The 27,575-nt window shown below is 40.5% G+C and overlaps 1 protein-coding gene across 2 annotated transcripts; it reads right to left on the reverse strand.

The window, feature by feature from the left end:
* Positions 1-72: 72 nt before the first annotated feature.
* On the reverse strand, positions 73-26,520 carry LOC125879912 (transmembrane protein 184B-like). 2 transcript variants are annotated; one of them, XM_049562076.1, is made up of 10 exons: positions 26,031-26,520; positions 21,190-21,423; positions 15,651-15,816; positions 7,977-8,067; positions 7,800-7,875; positions 7,551-7,642; positions 6,885-7,054; positions 6,271-6,465; positions 5,521-5,547; positions 73-4,159 (listed from the first exon to the last, which is right to left on the reverse strand). In XM_049562076.1, exons 2-10 carry the CDS (start codon positions 21,421-21,423, stop codon positions 3,930-3,932), a joined length of 1,281 nt encoding a protein of 426 aa, XP_049418033.1. In that variant the 5' UTR covers positions 26,031-26,520; the 3' UTR covers positions 73-3,929. The 2 variants fall into 2 exon arrangements, with proteins under 2 accessions (XP_049418033.1, XP_049418034.1); XM_049562077.1 differs by lacking the exon at positions 5,521-5,547.
* Positions 26,521-27,575: the final 1,055 nt, after the last annotated feature.

Consider the following 27,575-nt stretch of genomic DNA (forward strand, 5'->3'; position numbering starts at 1 on the left):
AATATTAAATGTTGTTGCATTGATAGTGACTGTGCCGACACGTTAGTGTGAACAAAAACCTGGCAGGAACATTTTGCTTGCACTTGTATTTAATTTCCTTTTCAACACCAACAGGAACCAATATAGCATCAAAGCAAGATAATATTACCAATATACAAATTAAAAGGTGTACAACAGAAATAAAACAAGAGAATGTATGAAAATTAAAACATTGTAAACTAAAGCACTATACCAAGCAATGCCATTACAGTCTTCATCATGGATGTTTCGCAGTGCTCAGTTTAACTTTATTTACAGCATTCCTTCCTCTCTGGGAGAATATTTCCTTCTTTAATATATTCAGCTTCGTGATTAACGTCCAGCTCGTCAATCACGCAGTATCAAAACTATCACTTGATCGTGTTTAGAATCAAGATGCTTGAGTCTGATATGTTGTTAACTTGGGGCAGAGTAAAAGGCAGTGATAACAGAACAAATTCACTCAGCCTTCCCTTTAACTGAAGCTCTACAGGTTCAGTGGAACGTCGGATACAAAGATGATGCGTTAATATTTGAGTGCAGGAGCTGATCAGTAGGGATCAGCAGTCACAGCAGGAAACCAACTTTTCAACACTTTTAATAATCCGTTGAATGTTGAAGTTGTCCTCTTAAGATTCACATTAATTTGGCTGTCAATTTTTCACCCGGCCTACATTCATTACTCACAAGGACTTGCTTTGCTGCAGTCCGTACTCTGTTTGGACTCATCATAAGAAAAAACAATGATCGCACATTTAGAGGCAGCATCGGGCCTAATGTCACCTGTCAAAAGGACCTACTCAGCTTTTATGTCGCTGTGCTCTGCCATCAAACATTTACGATCACGACCACAAGCAGCTTCTATACTGGCCCCTGCTAAAACACATATTGAACATCAGTTGATAACGTATGAACGATTAACTCTCGTAAACAGGATGACAGGCAGGCCTGAAGGTTCTGACTCACTTGAGGATTTTCTTCTACCGTGCATCACTGCTACAGTGTGTCCCTGAATCTTGCATACCAGCTTTTAATGCCTGTGTATTCTTTTCCAGATGTGAGTCCAGTTTGACTTAAAGGTCCCATATTGTGAAAGGTCAGATTTACGTGTCAGTTTTTATAATAAAGCAAGTATAGGTGCTATACAAATACTGTGAAAGTATCAAAGCGCTCAAGCCACAGAGAAATGCACAGTCTGTTTTCACTGAGCCTTTAAATGATCCGTCAAGGCTATGGCCTTTTATAAATTTTGCCCGACATCAAGAGCGGCGGCTTGTCTTTTGTCTACTTAGCAAAGCTAGACGTGGATTCCAGTTCCAGAAAGTAAAAGTCTTGGAGGAAAATATTGAATTTAATAGTGCATAGACAGACTTGTTTACTTTCATAAATATCTCTCGTGTAGAGTAGCCACCAAATGGTACATTATTTTAATAATAAGACCTATTAGTAATGTTGATAAGCTAATTTAGACTAAATAAGGCTGTGTCACCTTTTCTTAAAAGGCTCAAATATATATTTTGCAGCTCAAGACAGATCTAACTCATTTTTTTGGACCAAAAATGGCTCTTCAAGTAGTAAATTTTGCTGACGCTTGGGCCACAGTGTCATTAACAGTCATTCCCTAGCTGCACTTACACTGCAGAAAGGCCGAGAGCACATATCATGATAGTATAAAGAGAACTGGATACAGCGTTGAAGGCAGGCACTCGTTCATTCCTATTTAAGTTGCTCAGTCTCAAAGGTTGAGCAGCTAACTTCCGGTTTAGCCCTCTACTTACTTAAATGGGGGTAAAAATGACGTAACTGTGTGGCTCTTGTATGTTTTTTGAAATGTTATCAAACTGAATGGATCAAATCCTGATAGTGAAACAAGTCATTTCACGGGGCTGTGACACCCCAAAAAATGTATCAGTGGATTTACAGATGTCTTTTTCCCAATGTAAGTTTATGGAAGAAGTCTTTTTGGGTCCAGCAGCATCACACGATGGACCTAGAAGTCGTAACTCCACATATGGTCCAAGCCCAGAGGAACAGTGCTGTGCTTTGGAGCCAATTCTACATAGCGGTCAAAAGTGAAACTACACCGTCTGGGTCTGTCACGTGATGCCATTGTGCCCAAAAAGAAGTTTTCTCACAGACTTACATTGGGAAAGAGCCATCTGTAATTTAGAGGATAAATGCTTTTGAGCATCACAACCCCCGCATAATGGCTCGTTTCACTATTGGGATTTCATCCATTTGGTCCAAAAACATCTCAAAATCATTTTCATCTCCATTCTAGATAGCTCAGCTGTGCTTGGCTACCTAAAGTCTCCAGTGCGCTTCCGGGTAATTTCATACCACAGAAACAGAGCGCTGAGCAGCTTTATTAGAAATAAATGGGGGGCTGCCTCAAACACTGTATCTGAATCTCTTTATACATCCATGTTTTTTTCCACTATGTAAAATTGTCTAAAAAGCCTGGCACTGTTTCTAGGGACTTGGTGCTCATGTGGAAGACCCGGAAACGCTGACCAATCAGAGCAGACTGGGCTTTTTCAAGAGGGGTAGCTATAAGAGACAGACGCTAAAAGCGTGCGTTTCAGACAGAGGATAAACACAGATTTGTGTTTGAACATTTAAACATGTAAACATTTAGTAAAAACCACAAATGAAAGTATGGCCCTGAAAATAAGCAGAATATGGGACCCTTAAAGCCTTGTTTGCACTGACACATCTTTGCTCGGCCATATATATCTGCAACATCGTGACTAACTCACCACTACTACAGCAGTGATGCCATTATAAACACCACCAGCAGAGGCAGGCCTGATCTGTGGTACATGTAATGCCTTTAATTATGGGATTACAATCTGCAGCACATCACAGCTGGGCCGGCTCTGCAGGGAAGTGTTGCTTCTTCAGTAATCTGTAATCTGTGTGGGTGTTGTCCTTCCGTCAGTCTCCCCCTGCCCACGCTAAAATCCCTCCCACAGCTGTTCCCTCACTGCTCCACAAACAAAACGCGAGGAGCCCGAGTCAGGCCAGCAGCTGGAGTCGTACGATTACACTTCTGAGTCACTTCTTCATCACAACAAAATGAAAACAGAATATTTATAACATTTCTGGAATAACAATTTTCCAACAAACTACTCTTTAACTGAGTTATACCTTCAAGGTCATACGACATTTAAATAAAAAAGATTAAAGTCTTATATATTAAAATGAAGCCTGGCAATTCAAAGGCTCCGCAGTTTTGCTTGACTATAAATCGATTCTAAATCTTAAGACAGTGTGTCTCATCAACAGGAGCACAGGGTACTCCCTCTATTTGGCAATGTTTCGGCAAGAGGCAGAATTGGCAGAGGGGTGAGGTGGAGTTTGGACTGAGAATCAGTATAAAAACTAAAAGATGACGGAGGCCATGTGTTGCAGGTGAAGATGGCACTTATTTGCTCTAGCATACATCTTATATCTGTCTTATACTTTTTTGCTGTAGTGTTTAAAGTGCAGCATAAGGACTCTATATGCAGGCACAGTTATTTGTATCCATGTGATATGGTAGTTCTGTCAGTAACAGCCTCTATGACATCAACACAAATGACAACTTGACCGGTTAACAAACCTAACGTCTAAACATCTTGACTTCTCCTCTCCCAAACTACACGTGTGACAACGTCTCCATCGTCTTCACCTCTGTTCCTACTCTACCAATTATTACCTCTCTGTCCTTGTAAAAACACTCTTCTCACAGTTTCATAAGTCTGACATGAATCTGATCTTTCCATTGTTGTCTAAATGTAAAAACAAAAAACGAAAACAGAACCTGATCTTCCATGTTAAAGTAGCAACAAAAGATCTGATTTGTCTCACACACAGCTGATACAAATTCAATATGGGCTACAGGAGTAAAGTGAGCGTGTGTCTGAGCCTCAGAACTCGTCGTCAGAGCTGAGCAGCAGGGTCTTTTCGTTGTCCCCGCGGGTGCTGAGGTTACTGTGGCTGCGGGAGAGAGGTGGCCCCCCGCTCCGCTCCAGCGTGGACTGCTGGGTGTACTGCTGATAAGCTGGGGAGAAGTTATGGATGGCATCCTGGACCATGTCTCCTGGGTTCATGGTCTCCTTCAGGCTGCTGGAGATGCTCTTCATTGGGGCACAGCGACCTGGAGGAAGGGTCGAGATGTTGTCAGTAAAGAGACACAGAACTGGATGGACAGGGAGGGACGTATGAAAGTGACAGATGAGTGAGAAAAATACAGAAACTATCCGACTGACAAGTGAATTTTCCAAATAAATCTTTGAAATGTTGACAAAAAATGAAAATTTAGCAAAGTTCATTCATCAGGATGAAATAAACAATCTGTTCCCTGAATGTCGTAGACATGCATATTACATACATACATAATAAAGCAACAGGGGGGAGTATTAGAAGGCACAATGTGATTTTACCAAGTAGGACATGTTCCTGGAACAACATCCCACATTGTGTTCTTGGACCACTGTGTCCCATGTATTTTGGCCGTGAGAAGGGTAGCAACGTAGACTGGTTCGGTTCAATCGAACTCAAGTTCATTTGCCCCCTAAGTGCGGTTCATTTGGGCAGGTGTGAACACAGCAATCACAATCAGGTGCACACCAAAACAACCAGACTGAGACCTTCTTGAAGAGGTGGTCTTGATCCGGTTACAAACAAACTCTGGTGCGGCTGGTTTGTGGTGAGAAGGTGTTCCGACCTGTATCTGAACCAACTGCAGTCACATGACACATTGTTTGGGTTAAACATGAGCATGTTCCAGTCCTGGAGGATTATTAATGTGCACCTCCTCCTGTACTGCCTTAATATGCACATTCAGCACATCCAATGCATCAAAACATTGTTTTCTAGTTGGAGCCGCGCCTCGTTTTCAAACTGATGGTTTGACTAAAATGAACAATGACAGCAATATAGTCCACGATGAGCAGCGCTAAAATCAACCTGCGTAGTTGTCCCTCCATTGTGACATTAGAAAGTGTCACATTTATCTTGCAAGTGTACTCTTCTTCAACGTTTGCTTTACTTCCTGGATTTTTCCCACATGGAAATTCTGACCAATCAAGAGCAGCTTTCTCACACAAGGCATGTGATCTGGTCTGCTTGTAAATGCTGCTGTGAGAACATGAACCAACTCTAGGCAATTATACAACTTTGTGACAAAATTAGTCCCTGATTCAGACCAAAGCAAGACAACTATAGGTCTGAAAGCAGCCAAAACCAAATTGTGAACCAGGAGAAATGAAAAAGCGAAATGTTCAAAGCCTGAATTCACTGACTGCAAAAAGTGAACATGAAACAAAACCAGACAGTCACACACCCACAATTTTACATGAATCAACTGAATTTATGCCGAAGTGAAAACAATGAAAAAGTAATTTAAATTCAACAATGACCAAACACACAAAAAAAGCAAACACGAAGCACTGTAATGGGGGCAGACATACAGAACTGAGATAGATACGGGCAAAACACAGCCAACATCAGACCTACCGTACTGTCCGTAGATAGGAAACGAGCCTTTCAGTGCAGCACAGTAAAGAAGAGAGAAAAAGGAGAAAGGGGAGACAAAGAGAGACAAGGAAGAAGAAGGAGAAAGTCAGGGTGAAAATGAAGGAAAAGCAGAAGAAATGGGCTGTACGGAATCGTTTTTTGTTTTAGGCTTCTAAGGTATTAAAATGAAAGTTTAAATGGATGTTGTCATATATTGTAATGAAATAAATAAAATCCTAAAAACAAAATTCTCAATTTGAATACAGTGATTCATTGCAATAAATGTGTGTGCTTTTTTTCCAATGAATGTTGACTTTTGGATTTTACAACGCTCTGGAGTTATGGGAAATGTTTGTCATGTGTTTGTTGGAAACTATTCCACACAACCACCACTGGAATCTAATTCTACAAATAGTATTATACTAATAATATTAGTGTAGCCTAATCTTGATCTGCAACTATGCAGAAATATTAGGTTTAAGCAGAATTAACAGACATGCAAAAAAACATGCACAACATTCGAGTGTTGATTTAGAATTCAAATATCAGTATTATGAATGACGCTTCGAGGTGTTTGGTACAACCCTAACAGAGTGTGTCAAAGATAGGAATCAAAGTACAAAGGTTCGGACACAAAGCGTAAGATCAGACTGCAGAGATCAGTCTGTATGGAGAACCAGGTTATAATGCACACTATAACATACATGCTTTCTGTCTCATTATCCACACACACACACACACTCCCCTCACCATATGAGTCCAGTCTTTTGTCCATGTAGACCTTGTAAGTGAAGGCATGACGCAAAGCAACAGCAGCAAAGAACATCTCAATGCAGATGATGAAGTTCTGGTAACCAGCGGCAACCGTTCCCTCGCCCACAGAGAAGTCAGCCGAGCTGATCTCAGGGATGGCTCCGCACTTCTCCAGGATGGCCAGCAGCATCCCTGAATCGCACGCAGAGACACAGGGTGAGAAAACAGAAATCATAAACAGAGGAAAAAGGCACAATAATCTAAATCTGTGCATGAGACAACATGACTGGAGACATAAAAACTGAACAATCACTTGTTACAAACAGTCAAAGTGTTCGGATATAAACAGATATGAGCCACAACAGGTTGATGGAGGCACATTTAAACTGGTGAAAGGACCTGATTCCAATCTTGTGATTACATCTCTAGAATTCACAAAGCTGACACAAAGCTCTCTTTTAATAACAGTAATTGTATTGCATAATTTTGTTGGAAACAATCAGGGGTCTCCATTTTCTTTTGTTAACCTCTTGGAAAAATGTTCTTCTGTTCACAAAAAAGGGTGCTGCTGCGCACGTTTATGTGTTATCAATTTCAGAAGGTCTTCTTACCTTGCCAGAAGGAGAGGAAGATGACTGACTTGACCATGAAGAACTTGAGCACAGGGTTGTACGGGACAAGCAGCTCACGAGTGGCGAAGTAGAAGAGGAAGAGAGCGTAGAGCGACAGGCTGACGGAGATGTTGTAGATAATGGTCACATACAGATAGCCGCTTGCCACGCTGGAGGAGAGGGATGCAGAAAAAACAATGTGCTTTAGCAATGACACAGCAATGTCTCAGTGAGGAAACAAAGAAACTAGAATCATTTAAACCTGATTTACAATCAGCTTGAACCCACACAAGGCAAGTTCATGATGGTAATTTTTCATTTGGGCAAATTGTGATGAGCATAACTTTACATAAATATGCAGCTTTAAGTCATGAAGTTCATAAAGAAGTGGAGATTTGGATGCACTCCGCCCTCATTAGGGATTGTAGCGTAATAACATGAGAGATGCAAAACAGAGAGACAACTAGAGATCTGATATATTTTCAAAATGTTAACTCATCACAGATTCTCTGCATTCAGAAGGCAGGTTCAACTAACACTGGTCTGACAAAACATGTTTGGGTGAAGTCACATCTGTGATGACAAGAAGTCAGAACACCGCAAATCTCTGCTCAGGGAGACGTTCCTGCGGTGAGTGACAGTGGGTAAGTTGCTGTGGAAACATACTTAAAGTCTCCATCTCTGTATTTCCCGAAGGCCTGAAGAATGACAGTGATCACTGCCATCAGAGGTTTCACCACACAGAACTGCAGAGTTGCCTGAGGAAGCAAGAGTGAGACAGCGAGAGTGAGAGGAAGTAAAAGGGGGGAACAACTATGTCAGGAGAAGTACCACGTCAGTAAAAAGCAGCACTGTTACACCATTTGAGTAATACCAAACAATGTACCGTATATGAGCTAAGATGGTGATTGGTACCTGTTTGCAAAACCTGAGGAAACCAATGGAGTACGTCTTTCCCCACAGACAGCAGGTCCCATACACACAGCTTGACCTAAAACAAAGCACAGGTTCATACAGGTTGAAACTGTCTGAAAGGCGGGCTGTTATTAACATGAACGTTTAAGCCAAAAAGAAAGCACAATCAAGACTTACTCGATAGGTTTCCCTCTGATCTCAGCCATGATGGCGCTCTCTCCTCCCAGATACTCATAACACAGACTCAGGAAGTTGTAGATGACAAAGGCTGTCACACAGAAAAAATAAAGGTTATTGTTTTTTTGGGGTGACCGTTAGTGTCTGTAAAATCACTAAATGTACATGTTGTGACTGGAGTAAGAGGCTTGATGCATTAGATTAGAATGTCCAATTCGTCAGGAAAATAGAAAGAAAATGGCACCACAAGGGAGGCATGATATTGTTTTTTTTGCCCATATCCGATATGCCGATACGTAACAACTCATTTGACCAAATAACCGATACTGATATCAATATCTCCACTTTTTCCCCACCAAATTTTAGTAATCATCAGGTCTCTTCTGTCGTGGAATTAACATCATATTATGCATGTATATTGTTATTATGACAGCCCACCAGCAGATGGAGACATGAAATACAATACTTTTCAATGTATGTAATCTTCATTCATTGTGCATATTAAAGGGGCAAAAAGCGAAATCGTTTCACCACTAGGTTTGCTGTTGTGCACTGCCTGTAGACCAAAACAAAGTGTGTCATGAGCCACACCTCCCTCTACCTCTGCTCTCCACCCTAGCACTAGAGCTACTACGGCTACTGGAATAACTTACAACTATGGAGCGCTTCTACCAGCTCTTCTAGTCACTGAGCCTCGCCTCCATCTCAGTAAATATATTGCATTTATTACAGGTACCATCATCATTGAAGTAGGCAGGGGAATAGCTAAACACAGCCCACCAGGTGGCCCGCCGGGCTACATTTTACAATGCTAATTGCAAATGTTCACTGGGCTGCCGGGCTACACACCTAACACAACCATAACGCCTGACCCATTGCTGGGACAGAGCCGCTAATAACTCAAGCTCCGCACATTAACCCATGCTACGATTGTAAAATTAAGTTTAACTGAATCGACATAGCGACATGTGCCTAACGTCACCGGAACACTAATTAAAGCAGACATTTGACTCTGCCATTTCACTTCGAAAATATGGCTGCCATTGCTCACTGGCTGTAGGCTTTTATGGGGAGGGAGGGCCAAGGGCTCCGGGAGGGGGGCGATTCACATGAACGTACATGAACGCGCAGCCGGACCGGCTTGTACACAATGGGCTGGAGATGAACACAGAGAGAGGGTGTGTGATGTCATGCTATACTCCAGATGAAATTACACCTCTAGTTCTTCACATAGCAATTTTTTAATTCCTTCAGTCTAGAAATGATGAATTTCGCTTACTGCCCCTTTAAGAAAAAGCACGTTGATACTGATGATGTGCCGATATCATCGTGCATCCCTAAGCACCACCCTATCACAAAATGACATATCTTGGCCTTATCATGTATATAAAGAAGCTCTATGGAGAAGGTGACCGAAACAGCTTTCTTTCGTTTAAGGAATACTGCAAAGGTACAGCCGTCCCTATCCCAACAAGATGCTGAAAAACTTGTCTATGCATTTATTTCCAGTAGATTAGACAACTGTAAAGCTCTCTTTCATAGTCTTCCAAAACAATCCATTGATACACTACAACTAATTCAGAACTCTGCTGCCAGGCTTCACCCAGAATTAAAATGGCTCCCAATGTCTTTTAAGACTTGTATAGTTCTTTTACCTGTTTACAAGGCTGTTAATGGTTTGAGGATGACTTATATTCAGGGTTTCCACACATTTTCATTGACAAAATTTCACTTTTCCATGACTTCTTAAGAAACCATAATATTTTTTTCCTGTCCCACTTGCTTGGTGTTTTTCAAACATATCATACACAAACATAACTTCAGCTAGCTGGCATATATGAACAGAGAGAGGGAACACGGGAAGAAAAAAACACTGGCACACATCAATGCATATTAGACTTACTTTATGTCGCTACAGAAAATAAATTTGCCGTTACAAGGATGTAGAGGCTACGCCAACACTTTAAGCCACTGAGATGCTGCACCAGGATGACTTAATTGATGCTCTGATTGTTTCTGTGTCTGATGAATCAAAGTCAAACTTGCCAGTCGAAGGCTCCGTTCATTTATTTTCCATTACAAACTTGTCGGTGTCCATTTAACTCGAACATGTTTCCAACCATAACTCAAAAACATGCGCATGTCTAACTCCCACAGCAACAAGCTCCTCCAGCGGTCAAAAACTGTTTTTCCTTCAGGCATATTCTGCTCCTAAAAAGGAGGGTTATCCATGTAAGATTACTGCAACAGTTCCACTACATACAACATAATTCCATGACTTTTCCAGGCCTGGAAAATGTGATTGTGACATTCCATATCCTTTCCAATTTTTCCATAACTGTGGGAACCCTGTATATTATTAATTCCTTGTCTTCTTGTAATCTTTTACTGACTCTTAGGTCCTCTGTTGTGATTTAAAAAAAAACACAAACTCTGACACGAGTAAGAAAATCGCCAGCTTAGCCTTTTTAAACTAAGCACCAAAGGCTAAGGCTCCCAAGGCTATACATGTTTTGTCAATTATATGTCTTCTTTGTTTTTGATTTTATGTCCGACACACCTGTTCTTGCTATGTGCTGCGTCTTTTGTTTGTTATACATGTGATTGCTTGGTTTTATCTCACAGTATTTGCCCTTGTGCTAATCTTGTTTTTATTATCTTGCTTCTGTTCCTTATTTTAAAGCACTTTGAGCTGCACGACTTGTAGGTGTTTAACACTCAAGTTTTTCTTCTTCTTTCTCTTCTTCTTCTTCTTATTTTCTAGCTGGTGAAAATCTGAAGATAATTCTAACCTGAGCAGAGCCCCAAAACCTAACTGCATTTATACTAAGGTTTTTACTAAAATATCATGTCAACATTGCTGATGTGGGTTTGGAAAGACTGGATATTTCTATTCTCCAAAAAATATACTGATGCGTGATAGTTAAAGTGGCAGTCGGTTAGTTTTACAGTGTTGTCAACAATTGATGTAACTGTCATAATTACAGTTTTGTTCTGTTGATTTTGTTCCAGAGCTGCTGAGCCTGCCATTTCAAGCCCCGAGAGGTGATTCACCCCCATCAACAGGCTCAGAAATGATTGGGTAATGTTGTGAGTGAGCTATAAGCTTAGGCATAATTGTAAAGTATAGTTCTGTAGTGCTGGGAGCAGAAGTGAAGTGGTGTGATAATGGGACGTCTGTGGAAACACTGCTGAAGAAAGCAGAACGCTTAAGAAAGGCCATGTTCATGTGACACTGCCACACAGCAATGTGACAATACAAACTGTTCAGATAAACAATGGAGATCTTACACAAGTGAGTGGCACATCTTCAAGGCTGATATTCACTCATGTAATGTGTTACATAACTACTGCTAATAAAGATAAAAATCACACTCTAGCATGGGATTCTTTATGTTATCCTTCCACAGCATCAGCTACACCAGATCTGTGTCTAAGCACTGATGTTCTATCCACTGGTCACACCTGACATGTAATCAATGCAGACAGCTACACTGACACAACTGTCATGGATGGTGCTCATTTAAGGGGACCTATTATGCTTTTTCTGTTGCATATGTAACGTTATAATGTTGGGTGTTTATATTAAACATTGCCACATTGTCAAATGAGGTAAATATAAGTAAAAGTAATCCCTGTGAGCATAAACCTCCGGCTTCAGACTGTTCCCAATTCTCTGTTTTCAAGGGTTTTTCATTTGGCTACAAGCTTTCTTTGTATGGTCATCTGCTCAAGCCAAGTTACTACAAGTAGTTACATAATGTAGCCTACAATGCTACATGTAGCTACATGCTAATGTCAGGGAAATGTAATCTCTGTTGCTAATGTTAATTTCTTCCTGATTTCAGATCATAATTCTGGTTGGGTTTAGAATTTTTTATTGGTAATTTCTAATGGGAGAAAGTGCAGCTCTACCCTGGCTGCAAATACACTGCTGATGTACATGTTGCTACATGCTAATGTCCAGGAAACACGCAATAGGGCCACTATAAAGTCCCTTCTTTGTGGCGCCTTTGCATTTTACACAGAATCAAACACAGCAGCATCATTCCGCATGACAATAGACAGCATGCTGGCATTGCGGATTCAAAAGAGGCTTGACCTGTTTGACATGAAACACAACAGCGTCCACCTCTAGTATGACACATAGCACACGTGTCGGCAGCTCTCTCTAAACAACAATGGCATTAACATGGTAATAGCCATCGTTTAAAAACAGTCCTCTGCTCAAATGGTAAGGAACTTCTGGACCTCACTGTTTTCCCAATTGGCAGACATTTTTGGCTGCTGTTCTTTTTTGAGTTAGCCACTAACTGCAATCAGCTACGTTTTAAATCTCCCGCAGTGGGTCACACGCTAAACACATCATCAAAACATCACACCTGTGCCACCCATGATCCCATCCTGCTGGCTGTCCCATTTATACAGACATAATTTCGGCTGTTACTACCTCCGTACCAGCTCAGTCGCGAGACAATTCTGCCTCCCCCCATTCTGCGAACGTACCTGTTATGCAGAGGGGCTAGGTGCAATAATGGCGCGACAATCCCGCCTTGAACAGGGAGTGTAAAAGAGGCTTTGGTTGCATATGTCGTTAATTTCTCCCCAGTTTTGGATCAGATTCCTGCTGGAACACGTCTGATTGTGTTAAGAAGCTTGTAATTGTGATTCTTTTATAGGAAAGTGCTGCTATACACAGTTATTCTCCGGCAGCAAGCTTACCGCTACTGTAGCAGCATGCTAACGTTTGCCGTTGTTGTTGTTAATTTCACCCTTATTCCCGATTATATTCCTGCTAGAACATGCCCGGTTGTGTTTGGAAGCATTTATTGGTTACTTTACATGGTAGGAGGTGTCGTTGTTGTTGACTATTAAAGCATGTAAACATGTTCTAAGAGAAACCCAATATATTAGTATGAACCTGGAAATGAGCATAATAGGTCCTCTTTCATGTTTTGACACTGACAACCTGCTCTTACCTTTAAAATCTGTCCTTCTTATACATTTAGATAGGTATTCTCAAAAATGTGTACAGGATGTCATATCCTGTGTGGTTGTCAATAATTTATTGGCTATTCTGCACACACTAATAAGAAGTAACATATGATTTAAATAAACCTGACTGGACTCCATACTGATCCCAGTAATTGGTGTCCCTGAGAGAGCAGAATGTTTTTGCATCTGCTACCCCAGGTGTTCTCAGGCTAATTTAAGGGTAACCCACAGATACCAGCTCCCCACTGCCTCGGCTCTCTTTGCTGTTTAGAGTGGCTGGGTTTAAAAGTGAGCCTGTGATTGTAGCACACTGACAACCCCTGCCAGAACACAGTCAGCAGCACAGTGCCGGCTTTGTTAATGTTGCATAACTACACATACAGTAATTTTTTTTACTGTTAAGTGTGCTTTCACTGCTTTTAGCTTGAGCAGCGCTAGCAGATGAAAATAATTTAGACAAGCATTTTGAGAGCATAAATATAAGGTGTTACTAATAAGAGCAACAACATATAAATGTCTTAGTCATTAATCTAGATCTTTACCATGTCAATTCTGTGTCTTAATAAAGCTAGTTGTCTGTCACTTCGATCATATCTATCGGCATACACACTAACCTCTACTTCCATATGCTATTCTACCATTTAGTTATTCTATAATATGGACTAAATTGTGAGGTGAGGGGAGGATTGTGAGGGGTCTGATCTCTGTGTTTCACATGATACTAGCGATGTTTCAACGGTCACACAGAGCAGCACTAGATTTTAAATACTGATACAAGGAACGTATTTTTATAAACACATTTTAAACAAGGGCCGGAACAATTACGCTCTAAACATTTCCAAAACATTTTGTGAATTCCAAACTGTTTCCAGGCCTGGAAAACAGTGTGTCTAATTTCATAACTTTTCCAGGAATTTCAGGACTGTGGGAACCTTGACTACCTTTAAGGGTGCTTTCACACCTGCCCTGTTTGGTTCGGTTCAATTGAACTCAAGTTAATTTGCCCCCTGCAGTTCATTTGGGCAGGTGTGAGCATCGCAATCACACTCGGGTGTGCACCAAAACAACCAGACCAGGACCTTCTTGAAGAGGTGGTCTCGGTCCGGTTACAAAGGAACTCTGGTGTGGTTCGTTTGTGGTGAGAAGGTGTTCCGACCTGGATCTGAAGCAACTGCAGTCACATGACACATTGTTTGGGTTAAACATGAGCATGTTACAGTCCTGGAGGATTATTAATGTGCACCTCCTCCTGTACTGCCTTAATATGCACATTCAGCACATCCAATGCATCAAAACATTGTTTTCTAGTTGGAGCCGCGCCTCGTTTTCAAACTGTATGGTTTGACTAAAATGAACAATGACAGCAATATAGTCCACGATGAGCAGCGCTAAAATCAACCTGCGTAGTTGTCCCTCCATTGTGACATTAGAAAGTGTCACATTTATCTTGCAAGTGTACTCTTCTTCAACGTTTGCTTTAGTTCTTGGATTTTTCCCACATGGAAATTCTGACCAATCAAGAGCAGCTTTCTCACACAAGGCATTTGATCTGGTCCGCTTGTAAATGCTGCTGTGAGAACATGAACCAACTCTAGGCAATTATACAACTTTGTAACAAAATCAGTCCCTGATTCAGACCAAAGTAAGACAACTCTAGGTCTGAAAGCAGCCTTACTTGCAGCAGATGGCACTAATTGTTGTCTATATGAACAGCAGCAGTATTAAATGTGTTTGTCTCTACATTTAACAATACATCAAGGCCACAGGCGCTGCTGTACCATGCCATCTCTCAGCCATTGTACACCTTCTACAAGGCAGGTGTACACTACAGAATACAGCAGACTGACAAAACCATTAGCTTCCACTGCTCACAGCAGCTTTGCCCATACCTTGATATTATTAATGCATGCAGGGGAGCAACTAAACACTGTTTTTGTTTTTTAATCAATCTGTCAAGTATGTTCTTATTGAATTACTTTATTGTTTAGCCCATAAGATGTCAGAAAATAGTGTCAAAAGCCCCCTACAAGCTCTAAATCTGAGGCCTTCAAAGGGATTATCTAACCAGAAGTTCAAGCAAATCCTCATAATGAGAACCAGCTGATGTTTGGGATCTTCCTGCAGAGTAACTAATAGTTTCAGCACTACAAGCCTGTTCAGGCAATTACCCTAATAAAACAGGAAATTGCCATAATCATAATCACAGGATGTTATAGAAATGCTTTATTCATTCTTAATTATTCTCAAAATCTGTATTAATACTGAGAAATTCCAGTGATAGTAGATGCCTTACAGTCTGGTGATAGAGAGAACAAGCTTACGATTTATCTGCTCACATGTGAGATGCCTTTTAAAAGTCTTCTCAAGGATTTGTTCGTTTTCATACAGTTGCTAGGAAACAGGTTTCCCCTCCCCTGCAATCCCAAGAGGCCACGGAGACATGAGGACAAAGATGGCAACCTTTGGAAACGAAGACACTACAAAGGCCATCTGCCACTGGGGTATCACGGCACATAAATTCTCACACCCTTTATTTCTACTGGGAGTCAAAAGACACACTGGAACACATAACACTCGCTCCCAGTGCTGTGGTGAATATGCTGCTGTTTGCATGCCAAATATGGCAGCGTATACTCCAGCCTACAACACAAAACGCTGATGTTTTGGCTCATTGCTCACCTTCGTAGCAGTCTCGGACTGTGTCAAAGTACACGTAATACTCCTCATTGGTGAAGAAAAGAAGGCTGAGCCAGGAGTCGAAGGCATAGATGGGGACTATGAAGAGGATCCTGACTATGTGCCTCTGCTCATTTGGAGAGCTGTAGTAACGTAGGTGCATGTAGATCTAAGAGAAAGATAAGAGGTTGAAAAAAGGTTAGAGATCTTTGAATAATGCTGCACTGAAAGACGCTGTTATTTAATAAGGAATATGCAATGAGTAAAAAACACAAGTAACTGGAACTTAGGCGCTTCAGCAAGTGAATAGCAAATATCTATGTGATGTTAATATTTTATGATTCTGTCACAAATTTGGTGCACAGTTGAGTCACTCCCAGAGCCTGAAACTGAAGTGAATCTGACATCTGATGTCATCAGACATCACACTCTGCCCCAGTTAGTAATAATGTGTGGAACGTGACTGAATGCAGCAGGGTCGTTGGGAGCAAGACCATATTTTTTTGGGTCAGTGTGACAAAACCAGCAGGTTTTTACTTTTAACCAGCATCCCCATACCCTATTAAACATTAGATTCAAGGACCTTCCAGCCCCAATTCATTCAAATTCAAGGCCCCAACATAGTTTGAGACACCATCTACTAATCGTAAATAAAAAAAATATATCAGAAGAACTTTAATTTCTATTATTGCATAAAAAATATATAAATTCAAGTACTTTATGTCTATTTTCAGAAACTTTCAAGGCCTTGGTTCTGTCCCCCTCAAATTCACAACCTTTTAAGGATTTCAAGGACCCGTGTGAACCCTTTTTAACTTGTCTAGGACATCAATCTTTCACAAGTTTCTATGGGAGCAGCTGGAATGTTTTTTTCTTGATGACATCATATTGAATCACTTGACTTTGCAACAGAGCTCCTCACTCTAGAAATACCGTATAAGCTAAAAGTGAAATTAGATAAAGAAGGACACACACTGGAACAAAGACATAATGTTCATATAAACATGCACATGTGAACATATGTATATACACAAACAAACATAAATCATCCAGTTATTATACTCTATGTGGGTTATATGTGTAAAGGAGGAAACGTGTTTCATTAAATTCCTGACAAAAAGATATTCCTGACAATATGACAAAGTAGTTTTAAAAAAACGTATTAATTTACCAACACAGAATTGCAACAAAATAGTACCCTGGGATCTATATATATATATAAATCAACAGGTGATTTCCTCTTTTATTAAAATCCTAAATGATTGAGTTGTTTTTATTTTTCCACCTGGACCTTTATGCTCTGCCATTTCTCCTCTAATCATCACGCTGTAACCTGTGACAGGCTGTTATGATACCACAACTATCACACATTCACATATATGGAGTTTTTTTTGAGTTGTGAGCATCACGTAGGCTTACATTACCAAAGGTTTATGACAAAATCACATGACGACACCGACTCCCGCGTGCGCACGGCAAGGGAGGAGAGGGAGAGACACTGTGCTGCTGCCAGAGGAGCTCCTGAATGAGTTCCCTCTGAGCACTAAGTCACTAAAAAAGTCTGAGAAGTCCGGGCTGTTCATAAAACATTCAGGATGCCACAGTTAAATTAAAGATTATACCTGTATTATCGTGAACAAGATGATATGGCATACCCCTAGAACATTGGTGTAGTCATTGTCACTGGTGCATGTCGCTAGCAGGGTAAAAAGATTTGGCAAATGAACTCCAACTGGCCATAGCAGAAAATGGATCAACATCAGGCATGTGAGTCCTGCGAGACGGAGTCTGGGTTTTTCTGATTCACAAGCTTTTTCATTTGTTATAGATCTTTACAATTCACAGAAAGAACAAAGCAGGCATGCTTTATTGCACAATCCAAATCTTTGTCAAAACTGGTTATTTAAGCATGTAGGTTGTTAGCTTGGAGGTCATTGTTGTTTGTTGTTCTGAGAACAATTACACAAACATAATGGAGTGGGGGTGCCGGCCTAAAGCTAAAGTCTACATCAGGTGAGTCGGACTAAAGAGCAGCAGATTGGCAGGTTGCAAAGCAGAACAATTGAAATGAGCAAAATATCCTCAAAACTCAAGCCTTGTGCACACAAACCTGTTGTGCTGCAGATGTTTTTTAAAATATTTGAAACACATTCGTGCCACATTAAAAAACAATAGAAAAAAGATACTGTGATGGAAATATTAGTCAGCTTCCTCCCTGTGAAACCGCAGCTCCAAACATGGCTCAGAGTGGATTAGCCGATGCTAATTGCTGCCCCATTAAACCTGTATATGTACTCTCATCAGGGTCTCATCTGTCTGTACAGGTCAGAGTACAGTGAGTATGCATTTGGATATTGGAGTCCTGTGTGTCGGAAAGGTGTGTTGTGTGCGTGCACCGACACATAGGGTTGTTGTGGGTAATTGATACTAGGCTTTTTATCACTCCTATTGAGAGCAGCAGACAGCAGGAGGAACGGGGTGGGCCTTTGTCACCAGCACCTCTGTCTGCTCCATCCGGCTCCTTTCCACTTACACAATGTCCCCACCTATCACCTTTCCTGGTCTGTAAACAGACACACACCTTTGGTAAAATAACAAACAGTGGCTGACAATACACCAAGCGAGACGGTGCACTCCGCTCACAGGGCTTGTTGCTAGGTGACCCTCCTCCCTCCTCGGCACACACACACATACACACACACACATCCTCTGCTCTTTTATGTTGAAGTCAAGCCAGGAGCACCTGTTGCCAGAGTGACAGAGGGCTCGTCTTTAAGCTGGTATGTGATGAACAATGGAGGACAAATCAATTACCTAAGCCTCGGGGTACAAGAGATCCGCCTTAAATAAAAGGGATGCTTACTAAATGCTTTACTGTAACATGAGGGCGGATAAACTGATCCAAACAAGGCAAACGGCACTTATGCACTATACTGCACTTATCTGCACCACTACCACTTAACATCTCCATTCTCCAGAGGTTTATAACACTATTCTGAACCATCAAATCACAGGAGAATAAATTATGTCCCTATACAACTTCATTTTTTTTCCATGCCGAGTTGATTTTCTGGAGTCTTGCCATAGGCTACCTGAGGTATTTGGCGCATACTGGGTGTGTTTCGGGGGCATATTCAACCTCAGGTGATCAATCTTGGCATGTGGTGGCCCACTGGTGTCACTGGGAACTGCAACATCTCTGGTTTGATCCAGCCAGGGACATTTTGTAACATGTTATTCCTTATCTTTCTCTCCCCCCATTTCTTGCCATCTCTCTACTGCTGGCAATCAAGTAGTGACATACTCGTGACTCTCGAAAACAAACAAAAAACTAGACACATAGTTTGAGAGGCAGTCCTATCATTTGTGTCAAATGCTTAAGGAGACAGTTCACTATAAAATCCCAAATAAATATATTTCCTCTTATCTTCAGTGCTGTTTATCAGTCTAGATAGTTTTGGTGTGAGTTGGGGTAAGTGTTGGGGATATCAGCTGTAGAGATGTCTGCCTTCTCTCCATTGTAATGGAACTAGATGGCTCTCGGGTTGTGGTGCTTAAAGCGCCAATAAATACATTTTAAAAGCAGCAATGCCTCTTTCCAGAAATCATGACCCGCTTACTCAAGATAATCCACAGACACAGTATCACCACAGAAAGGAAGTGCTCATCTACTTGCCCTCTTCCTTGGCTGAGCTGTAACGTTAGCTAGCTCATTGGTGCTAGGTAAACTAGCAGTAGATGTACATTTCCTTCTGTGCAATGATTCAGTTGGCAAATGTAGGTAGCTCAGTGGAAAGAAAACAGTTCCTACATGAAGCTGCTCACAACAAGGTCTGTTGATTATCTTGAGTAACCAGGTCATGATTTCCCAGTTGAAATCATGAGCACCACAAGCTGTGTGCCAACTCGTTCCATTATATTGGAGAGAAGGCAGACATCTCTACAGCCGATATCTCCAATGCTCGACAGCTCACACCAAAACTATCTAGACTGATAAACAGAACTACAAGTAACAGCAAAAATATGTACTTGGGATTCTGGAGTGAACTGTCCCTTTAATGCTTAACAACTTGTTTCTACGAAGTTTTGTTTTGTGTCCATATTTCCGTATAGTACAAGGAGTAGGCACCCTAGTGTTCGACACAAAACATGCATCTCTTTACAGATGGATAAAAACACCACCACAGAAGACGGGGGAAAGTTGATTTTGTCTTTCTTTTCATCATCAAATCTTGTGGAATATGTGCATGAGGCATTTTATTAAGACAAAAACAGGACCAATAATGCATAGTGACAAATAGGTGAGGAGGTTGGCCTGCCACGTTTGTAGCCAGTTCGTGAAATATTTTGTTAAAAGCGGTATCAACCACTATGCATGCACTCTATATGTTACACAACTAACATGCCACAAATGTCAGCTAAATATGCTGTTAAACTTTACACTTACACATAGTCAAAACCAACTGAACTAAACTGAACAGCCTGTAAGCTGATATGTTTTTATGCTGACTTCCTGTGGCACACAGTGCACACAGTCTGTCTGAAATCTGCCTCAGAGGTTCAAATTTCAGGGCAAATTTTAAATAAAAAAAATGTAGAAGGAATTTGGCAAACTAGAGATCACAAAAGGTTTCCACAGGAATGAACAGCCTTCCAGTTGACTCGCTTATGTACACAGAGCTATGTGGAAACCAGGCATAAGAGGAACTACTGATTCTGATGGTACACTTCCCCAAAACAGTCTAGTTAATCCAGCTTTTGTCATTCATAAGAATTTGGTTGATAAAAACATTTTTTTCATCCCATTGATACAAACACTAAATATGTATGAAGCATAAAATCCTGGGCTCAGCTTTAAGCCAGTATGCAACAAATAGTGTGGACCAGCAACACGGAAAAAGAAGCCTTCTTCCAACAGGATGTGAAACTGTGTGAGTGCACGCATGTGTTTAGTGTGTGAACACACATAGAGAGAGACTTAGATGAACAGGGGCTCGTGGAAAAATGCTCCTGGGTGTGAATATGTCCACTGTTTTTCTTTTTCTTTTGCTGAAAAGGAACTACTTGCACTCAACAAACCCACCTTCAGTACATGAGGGTTTAAGAAAAAGAGGGAGAACAGTGGATCAACCCAAAGGCTCATGAGCAAGATTCAGGTTTTATTCCTGTGTTCCTGTAACCCTTTGCCTAAAGGCTGTGAGCAAAGGCAAGAAAACTGATGCAACCAGTTATTCATACTTTCTATTGAGCTGCTACTCTTATTCAGAAGGACACATGATGAGATAGGGCTTTAGTTTCTTGCTTTACGATAAGTAGACTGTGTTCAGACGGGTAATAGTGCAGCCGAAAATCTTTTAAACTCACAAATCTATTATTCTAACTTGACTTCCAAGATCATATTTCACCTTCTCATAGGCACTTAAACAGTACACACAGCTGTTGTTGGACAGAATAAATAGTTGCGGAGACAGAAACTGAAATCTTAAAGTTGTAAGTTAAGTTTAGTGACCACTACATCATCAAACTGTCATGTTGTCCTTACCTGGTGACATGTGATCAGAAGAGCTGTCCAAACGAAAAAGCCCGATATAGTTTGGGCAGTGGAGGTCATGAGGAAAAATGGCTCTTCTGGTGTGGCCACTGGGGTTTCTGGTACCCAGGAGGAGTTGGCTTGTTGTGGGGCCACCGTGGCTGGAGGCCCGGGGGCGAAGCCGACAGGAGAGTCATTCCCCAGCCTCTCTGAGAGGGCGATGTCTCTCCGCCAAAGCTGACCCATCTGTATGACAAAAGGGTAAAACATGAGACTTAATCAAAGACGATGCCCCTTAGGTTATGCAAACTAATTTATCCTGTGATCAGCCTGTGATCAATATCAAGCTGCTGCACAACCTGATGCTCGGGGATATACAGCCTGAATGAATCACTGCGATGTGTAAATGCATCTCGACAGGCCTGCACAGTCTAAGACCTAAATCTCCAGCCAACATCGGCTCATGTTAGAATGAGAAAACAAAAAAAGATACAGAGCAAAGTAGGACGCTGCACAGATCACGGTGCAAAAGAGAATGTGTGGATAGACAAATGAAGCGAGATCAAAACAGAAGGAGTGAGGAGGCATAACGTAGGTGGGTGAGGAGAGGCTGATAAAAAAGCGTAAAAAAGCTCACACACCAACACATGGGGGGGCGGGGGATCACTCAAACACAGCAAATCAGTGTGACAGCAATGAGCTGAGGGCTGCTGACCCAATTTCTCCCCTTCTTTTTCTCTGTGCTTTGCTGTGGAAGTAGGAAGTGTAATGTAGCCTAAAAAATGGCACTAAACATGGACATTTTTCTTCAGAATAATGAAACACCTTTACACAAATCAGCACCAAAGTTCAGGCTCCAGAGACCTAGGAGTGTGGCCCGAGGTCGACGCTGCAATACGACAGGTTATTGACAAAAACTGAAAGAGTAAAACAACTGTAAAAAGATTATGTAACCTCATCCAAATGCACACTCTCTAAAATGGATAAACTTGCTCTTACCAGTTTCTTTTCTACTCCACAAATCTGTTTTATGAAAAGGGAGGAGTGATTAAACCAGGGCTGTATTCGCAAAGCTTCCAAGTACAAAGCTCCTATGATGTTTTCTAAGAATTCCCCTCATAGTTCAGACTAAATCCTGGTAAAGATAAAAAAAAAATTCACAAAGCATCTTAAGGGAGCTCCTGAGGTGAAAGACTATTAGGAGTAGAGAGGAGGACTTTACAGAGAAAATGGTGGAAAGACAAAGAGGCATAAGAAATATTCTCTAAAAGCTGAATGGCAGTGAGTTAATGAAATGCCACAGATTAGATTATGCAGGGATAATGTCTGTGGTCGATCTCATTAGAGATGTGCACATTTTCCCTGCCCAAAGCAATAAACTACAACACCAGAAATGAAGTGATCGCAACACTAAGATATTTGCAACTGGGAAAATGACTAAGTGCAGCCGTGATGACTTGGGTCTGTCTCAACCTTACATCAGCAGAGTGATCACACAGACAACTACAGCGCTTAACTACAGTGACCAAAATTAGTCCCAAATATATGTTTCTATCCACAAAAAAAAGCATGGACATAAAAAGGAGTTCAATCTATCTTCACATGATTTTCATAAGCATCTACAGCTTAGACATAATCGTCAGAAACATAAAGAGTGAGAGAATATTTGTAAGATACCAACCAAACTAAAAGGAGCTGCTATTGTTGTCTACAGACACGGGGGCAAACACAAGGGATTTTAACAAAAATTTATAAAGCACAACAGCATGAAGGTATTGATAATAACTCGGATGTCAAAAAAAAAATGGGAGTTGGTGATGAACATTATCATAACAGATAGAATAGTCCTGTAAGGAGGGAATTTGACTGGAAGGTGAAAATGCCATATTTTAAAACTCCATTAGTCACTTCAAAGTACAGTAGCATGTCTGAGCTATGTTGGAGGGGCTGTGGACTGGTAGGGGATTTTACACACATATTTTTGGGATTATCTGAAGATCCTAGACTTCTGGAAGATGACTCAAAGAGAGATCAGAAAGATTTTGGGTACTGACTTCATCTTAGACCCAGAACTGTTCATACAAGGTATCGCTCCAGGAAATATGACAGACAGGGGAGGATTTAATTTACTAAGGATACTGTTCTTAAGACCACAGAAAGATTACAGTTGAGAATGGATGAATTTAATGAACAATGGTCGCATTAATACAAGCTGTGCCAGAACTTGAGCTACCTTTCGGTTCTACATCTATGTTATGTGTGATAATAAGACTTGCAAGACTATTACGTGCATCCTCTCTTTCCAACCTGTTGAATATGACACACCCACTAATGTATTCACAGTTTGAACTTCAGGTCAAGAGACACCTGCTGTTTTTTGGTTCCAGCTTGAAACCAAGTTTTCGGGTTCCAGACCAATTTACTTTAAGACGAAATGCTCCGAAAGATTCCAAATTAGGTTTGTGAACGGGAACGAGAACCCATTTTGTGTTGGTGGAAAGGGGATATTAAGAGTTTTCTCAGAATGTTTGTGAATACGGCCCCTGAGCTGTAGCTGGTAAAGACGGGACAATCCGTCTGATAACTTTTTCCAGTGTTGAGTGGCTTAAAGTATCATATTTGTGCTTCAGTTGTTCAACATTCATACAACTAAGGCAACTGTGCAGCACTGCACAGTCCAAAACCAGCTGAACTGTCTATATTGGGTTTGTAACTAGTGGTGTAGTGGAGGGTACATGCAGATATACCTCTTTTTCTGTGCGTTTACTTTATCAGCCAAAAAGCCATAGGTATATATATAGAACATACCCACTTCCTCCTCATCAACACCCACCTCATCAACTACCACTACACCACTTGCACTGTATCAACACTAATGTCGCATTGCACATTAGTGTTGATACTTCCACTTCAACTGGAAAATATCCAAAAAATGATTTATAGGAAGTGAAAATAAAACAAGTGATGTGAACCACATAATTAGTCAGTACCTATGTAGACTTACAAGAACAAGACTGGCCAAACTGGATCTTGCAACATCAAAGCATCCAAAAAGACGCTCCATGTGCCACCACCACCACCTGCATGATCAAATCATAGCAGATCTGTCATCTCTCCGACTAACCCAGTGTCTTGGTGTGGATTCCAGGAAGGCGATAATCTAATCATTCACAGTGAAAACTTATTTCACAATGACTTTCAAACCCCCCTGTGTACCAGCTAAATATAGGATGGCGCTCAATGTGGTTATGGATGACTCACGCTGCCTGCCAAAGCTTCAATCAGCTTGTGGCAATGCAGTAACCAGGAACACATCATCAGAGTATGTTTAAGTACTTCGGCAAAGGAACTTCAACAACATGTTTTTCTGTATACCTGGATTGTTTTATGAGAGAAATATCTGCCAGATTATGAATTTACTGTGTTTCAGTATCTTTTAAATTGGCGTAATTAGGGCTGGGCAGTGTATCAATGTAAAATCATTTAATATTTTATCTTTTTTTTTTTTTTAAATTGAAAGCACATTACACACATTAAACCGTATAAAATCCAAATAGTAAAAAAAAAAAAAAAAAAAAAGAGAAATGTGTCAGGAGAGGTCAAGAGTCAACAGGCTTATACACAGACCTTCCCTCAACTTGAGAAAAACAGAGAATTACAAAAAAAATAGGTAAAAAGTAGACAAAAGGATTAAACTAACATTATACAGAAAAAAATCAACAAAAGATAAATGACAGCAGAATGTTCACTGATCAGTCAGTGAAAAATAATCCAATAAAAACGAAGAAATACACAGAACACAGTGCAGAGAAAAAAAAGAGAAAAAAGGGGTATTATATATATATATATATATATATATATATACATTAAATAATAAAAATATACAAAAAAATTATAAAACACATTAATCAATAAATTATAAAAATGTATAATTATATAAATTTGAAATTTCTCGCACAATGATTTCTGATATAGCAAACAGCTCCAGTTTGACTCACTGTAATACTAATAATAATAATAATAATCCATTTTAATGTGATTAATATCAAGCAGACTATTTGGCAGCTGTGTCCAAACAGATGTACTGTACAATATACTTTTATTTGGGGAAGGTCTTACCATTTATCATACTATATTTTTGGTCTTATTGCCTATCCTGATGGATGAGATTAGAGCCTGAAAATGGATTCTACTTGTTTACCACCCATAGCTGGAATCATGTAAACAAACAGAGCAGGTTGTCTTATTAAAAACATATATCCATGTACATATCATCCAAAGAAAATCAGAATTCAGGGTCAGGTCTGAGCTCATACAAGCACCAGCTCGCATCTTACAACAACAAAGCTGGGTGCTTCCCAGTGGGCCACAGAGGGAACTCATCAGTCCTGCTGACTGCACCCGTGGGTCGGTTTCAAAACATGCATTGTACTTTGACCTGAATCGAATCAGCAGCCTTTGTGACACACCAACATACTGTATGTCCTGAGGCAAAGGCGAGGACAGCTGCCTGACACATACTGCAAAGCATCCGGCCGTTGAGGCTGTGTTCAATCAGGGTCAGTAGAGACCACAGGGCTACTTAACAGTGACCACAACTCATTTCAATTGAGTGAAGCGAGAACAAACCCCACAAACAATGAGGGGGCAGGTTTCCCAGCTTTCAGCCTTCAGTGCTGCATTTTAGAAAAGGGTGACATCATAGTTTATGAAAAACCCACCAGGGACAATATTGACTCCAGCTCTGTTTATTTTAATTACACAGAAACAGTCTGTGAGTTAAGAAAACACGCTAAACTGAATAAAATGGCAGCTGATGTTCAGTAATGACTCCATCCTCCTGCTTCACTCACCTCCTCTGCAGTTGTTTGATCTGCGCTGCTCTGAATCAAAGCATCAATTTAGCTCATCATCTCAAGTCGACTGCAAACCCTTCGGAGTAGACAAAGTTAACAGGCCAGGCGCTAACATTCAGACGAAACCCAGCCTCTAATCTAACCGCTGCATTATTGTCTGACGCCCAGGAAACTTGCCTCTTTTTATAAAGCTGGCAAGTGTCGGCAGCTGAGCGTTATCAATCCGCGAGCGCTGCTAGCTAACGTTAGCTAGCCTTTAGCCCGGCGCTAGCTTGTTGTCGCTGCTCGTCGTAGAGTCAAAACACAGCAAAGAGATATAACACGCCTTTAAGAAGCGAAATATTAAATTACGCTATTAAAATGATAAAAAAAAAAACAGCCGGTTTTATGTTGCCACTTCCCACCCAGCGCTGATGAGCCTAGCACCGTTATTCCGTCCACATCACCATCAGCAGTTCACTGTACCAACAGCAGCTGCCTGTGAAAACTCTGCTGCTGTTGGCGCATGCGCAGTCACGACTTCTGTTTTTCCAAGCGTCTTCCAAGGAAACTGTGAAGACCAATACCAAGGAATCAAACACACACATTTACATCACACCAAGTGCAACTTTATATGGAAAAACAAGACTTACGTAAAAAAAAATATATATAATGGCTATAATTGTTACTACAATATCAGTAGAATAATGACAAGAATGTATGTCGACATATGGTATAAACCCAAATTACGAACTTACTGTCTCATAAAAAACTGTTATGATGTTGAAATGTATGTGAAGTATAATTAAAACAAAAGACAAAGATCATTATGTGCACAGTTACGTTCAGGAACATTACCCTTGGCTTTAGAGACCGGCAGGTTTAATGCCATTCCAGAGGAGGACAGACTTTGTCAGGTGTGTGAGCTCGGTAAAATTGAGAGTGAGGTCCATTTTCTGTTTTACTGTCTTGTTTATGAGGACTTGAGGGATGTACTTTTTATTAAAATGTCCTCTATTTATGCTGATTTCTTTTGGCTGGACGAGTATGAGAAACTTGAGTTGTGTTTTAGAAAGGGAATCTTTTTTGTTGCAGATTTTATTTGTAAAGCTTGGGAGAGAAGGCAGAATATTCTGTTTAAAGTCTGAGCCGTAAAAGGGGCTGTAATTATGTATGAAATGAAAAATAATAATAATAATAATAATAATAATAATAATAATAATAATGTACACTGCAACTGTACTTTTTTTTTGGTGTCTTATAAACCCATGAGGGTTGGGCACTTTGTGCATGACATGTAAATAAAAATAATCAATCAATCAATCAATCAATCAATCAAATAACAATAAACATATGTGCATTCTATGTTGAATATATACAGTACAGGCCAAAAGTTTGGACACACCTTCTCATTCAATGCGTTTTCTTTATTTTCATGACTATTTACATTGTAGATTCTCACTGAAGGCATCAAAACTATGAATGAACACATGTGGAGTTATGTACTTAACAAAAAAAGGTGAAATAACTGAAAACATGTTTTATATTCTAGTTTCTTCAAAA

This window comes from Epinephelus fuscoguttatus, linkage group LG19 (genome assembly GCF_011397635.1).
Source record: "Epinephelus fuscoguttatus linkage group LG19, E.fuscoguttatus.final_Chr_v1".
Lineage (NCBI taxonomy): Eukaryota > Metazoa > Chordata > Actinopteri > Perciformes > Serranidae > Epinephelus > Epinephelus fuscoguttatus.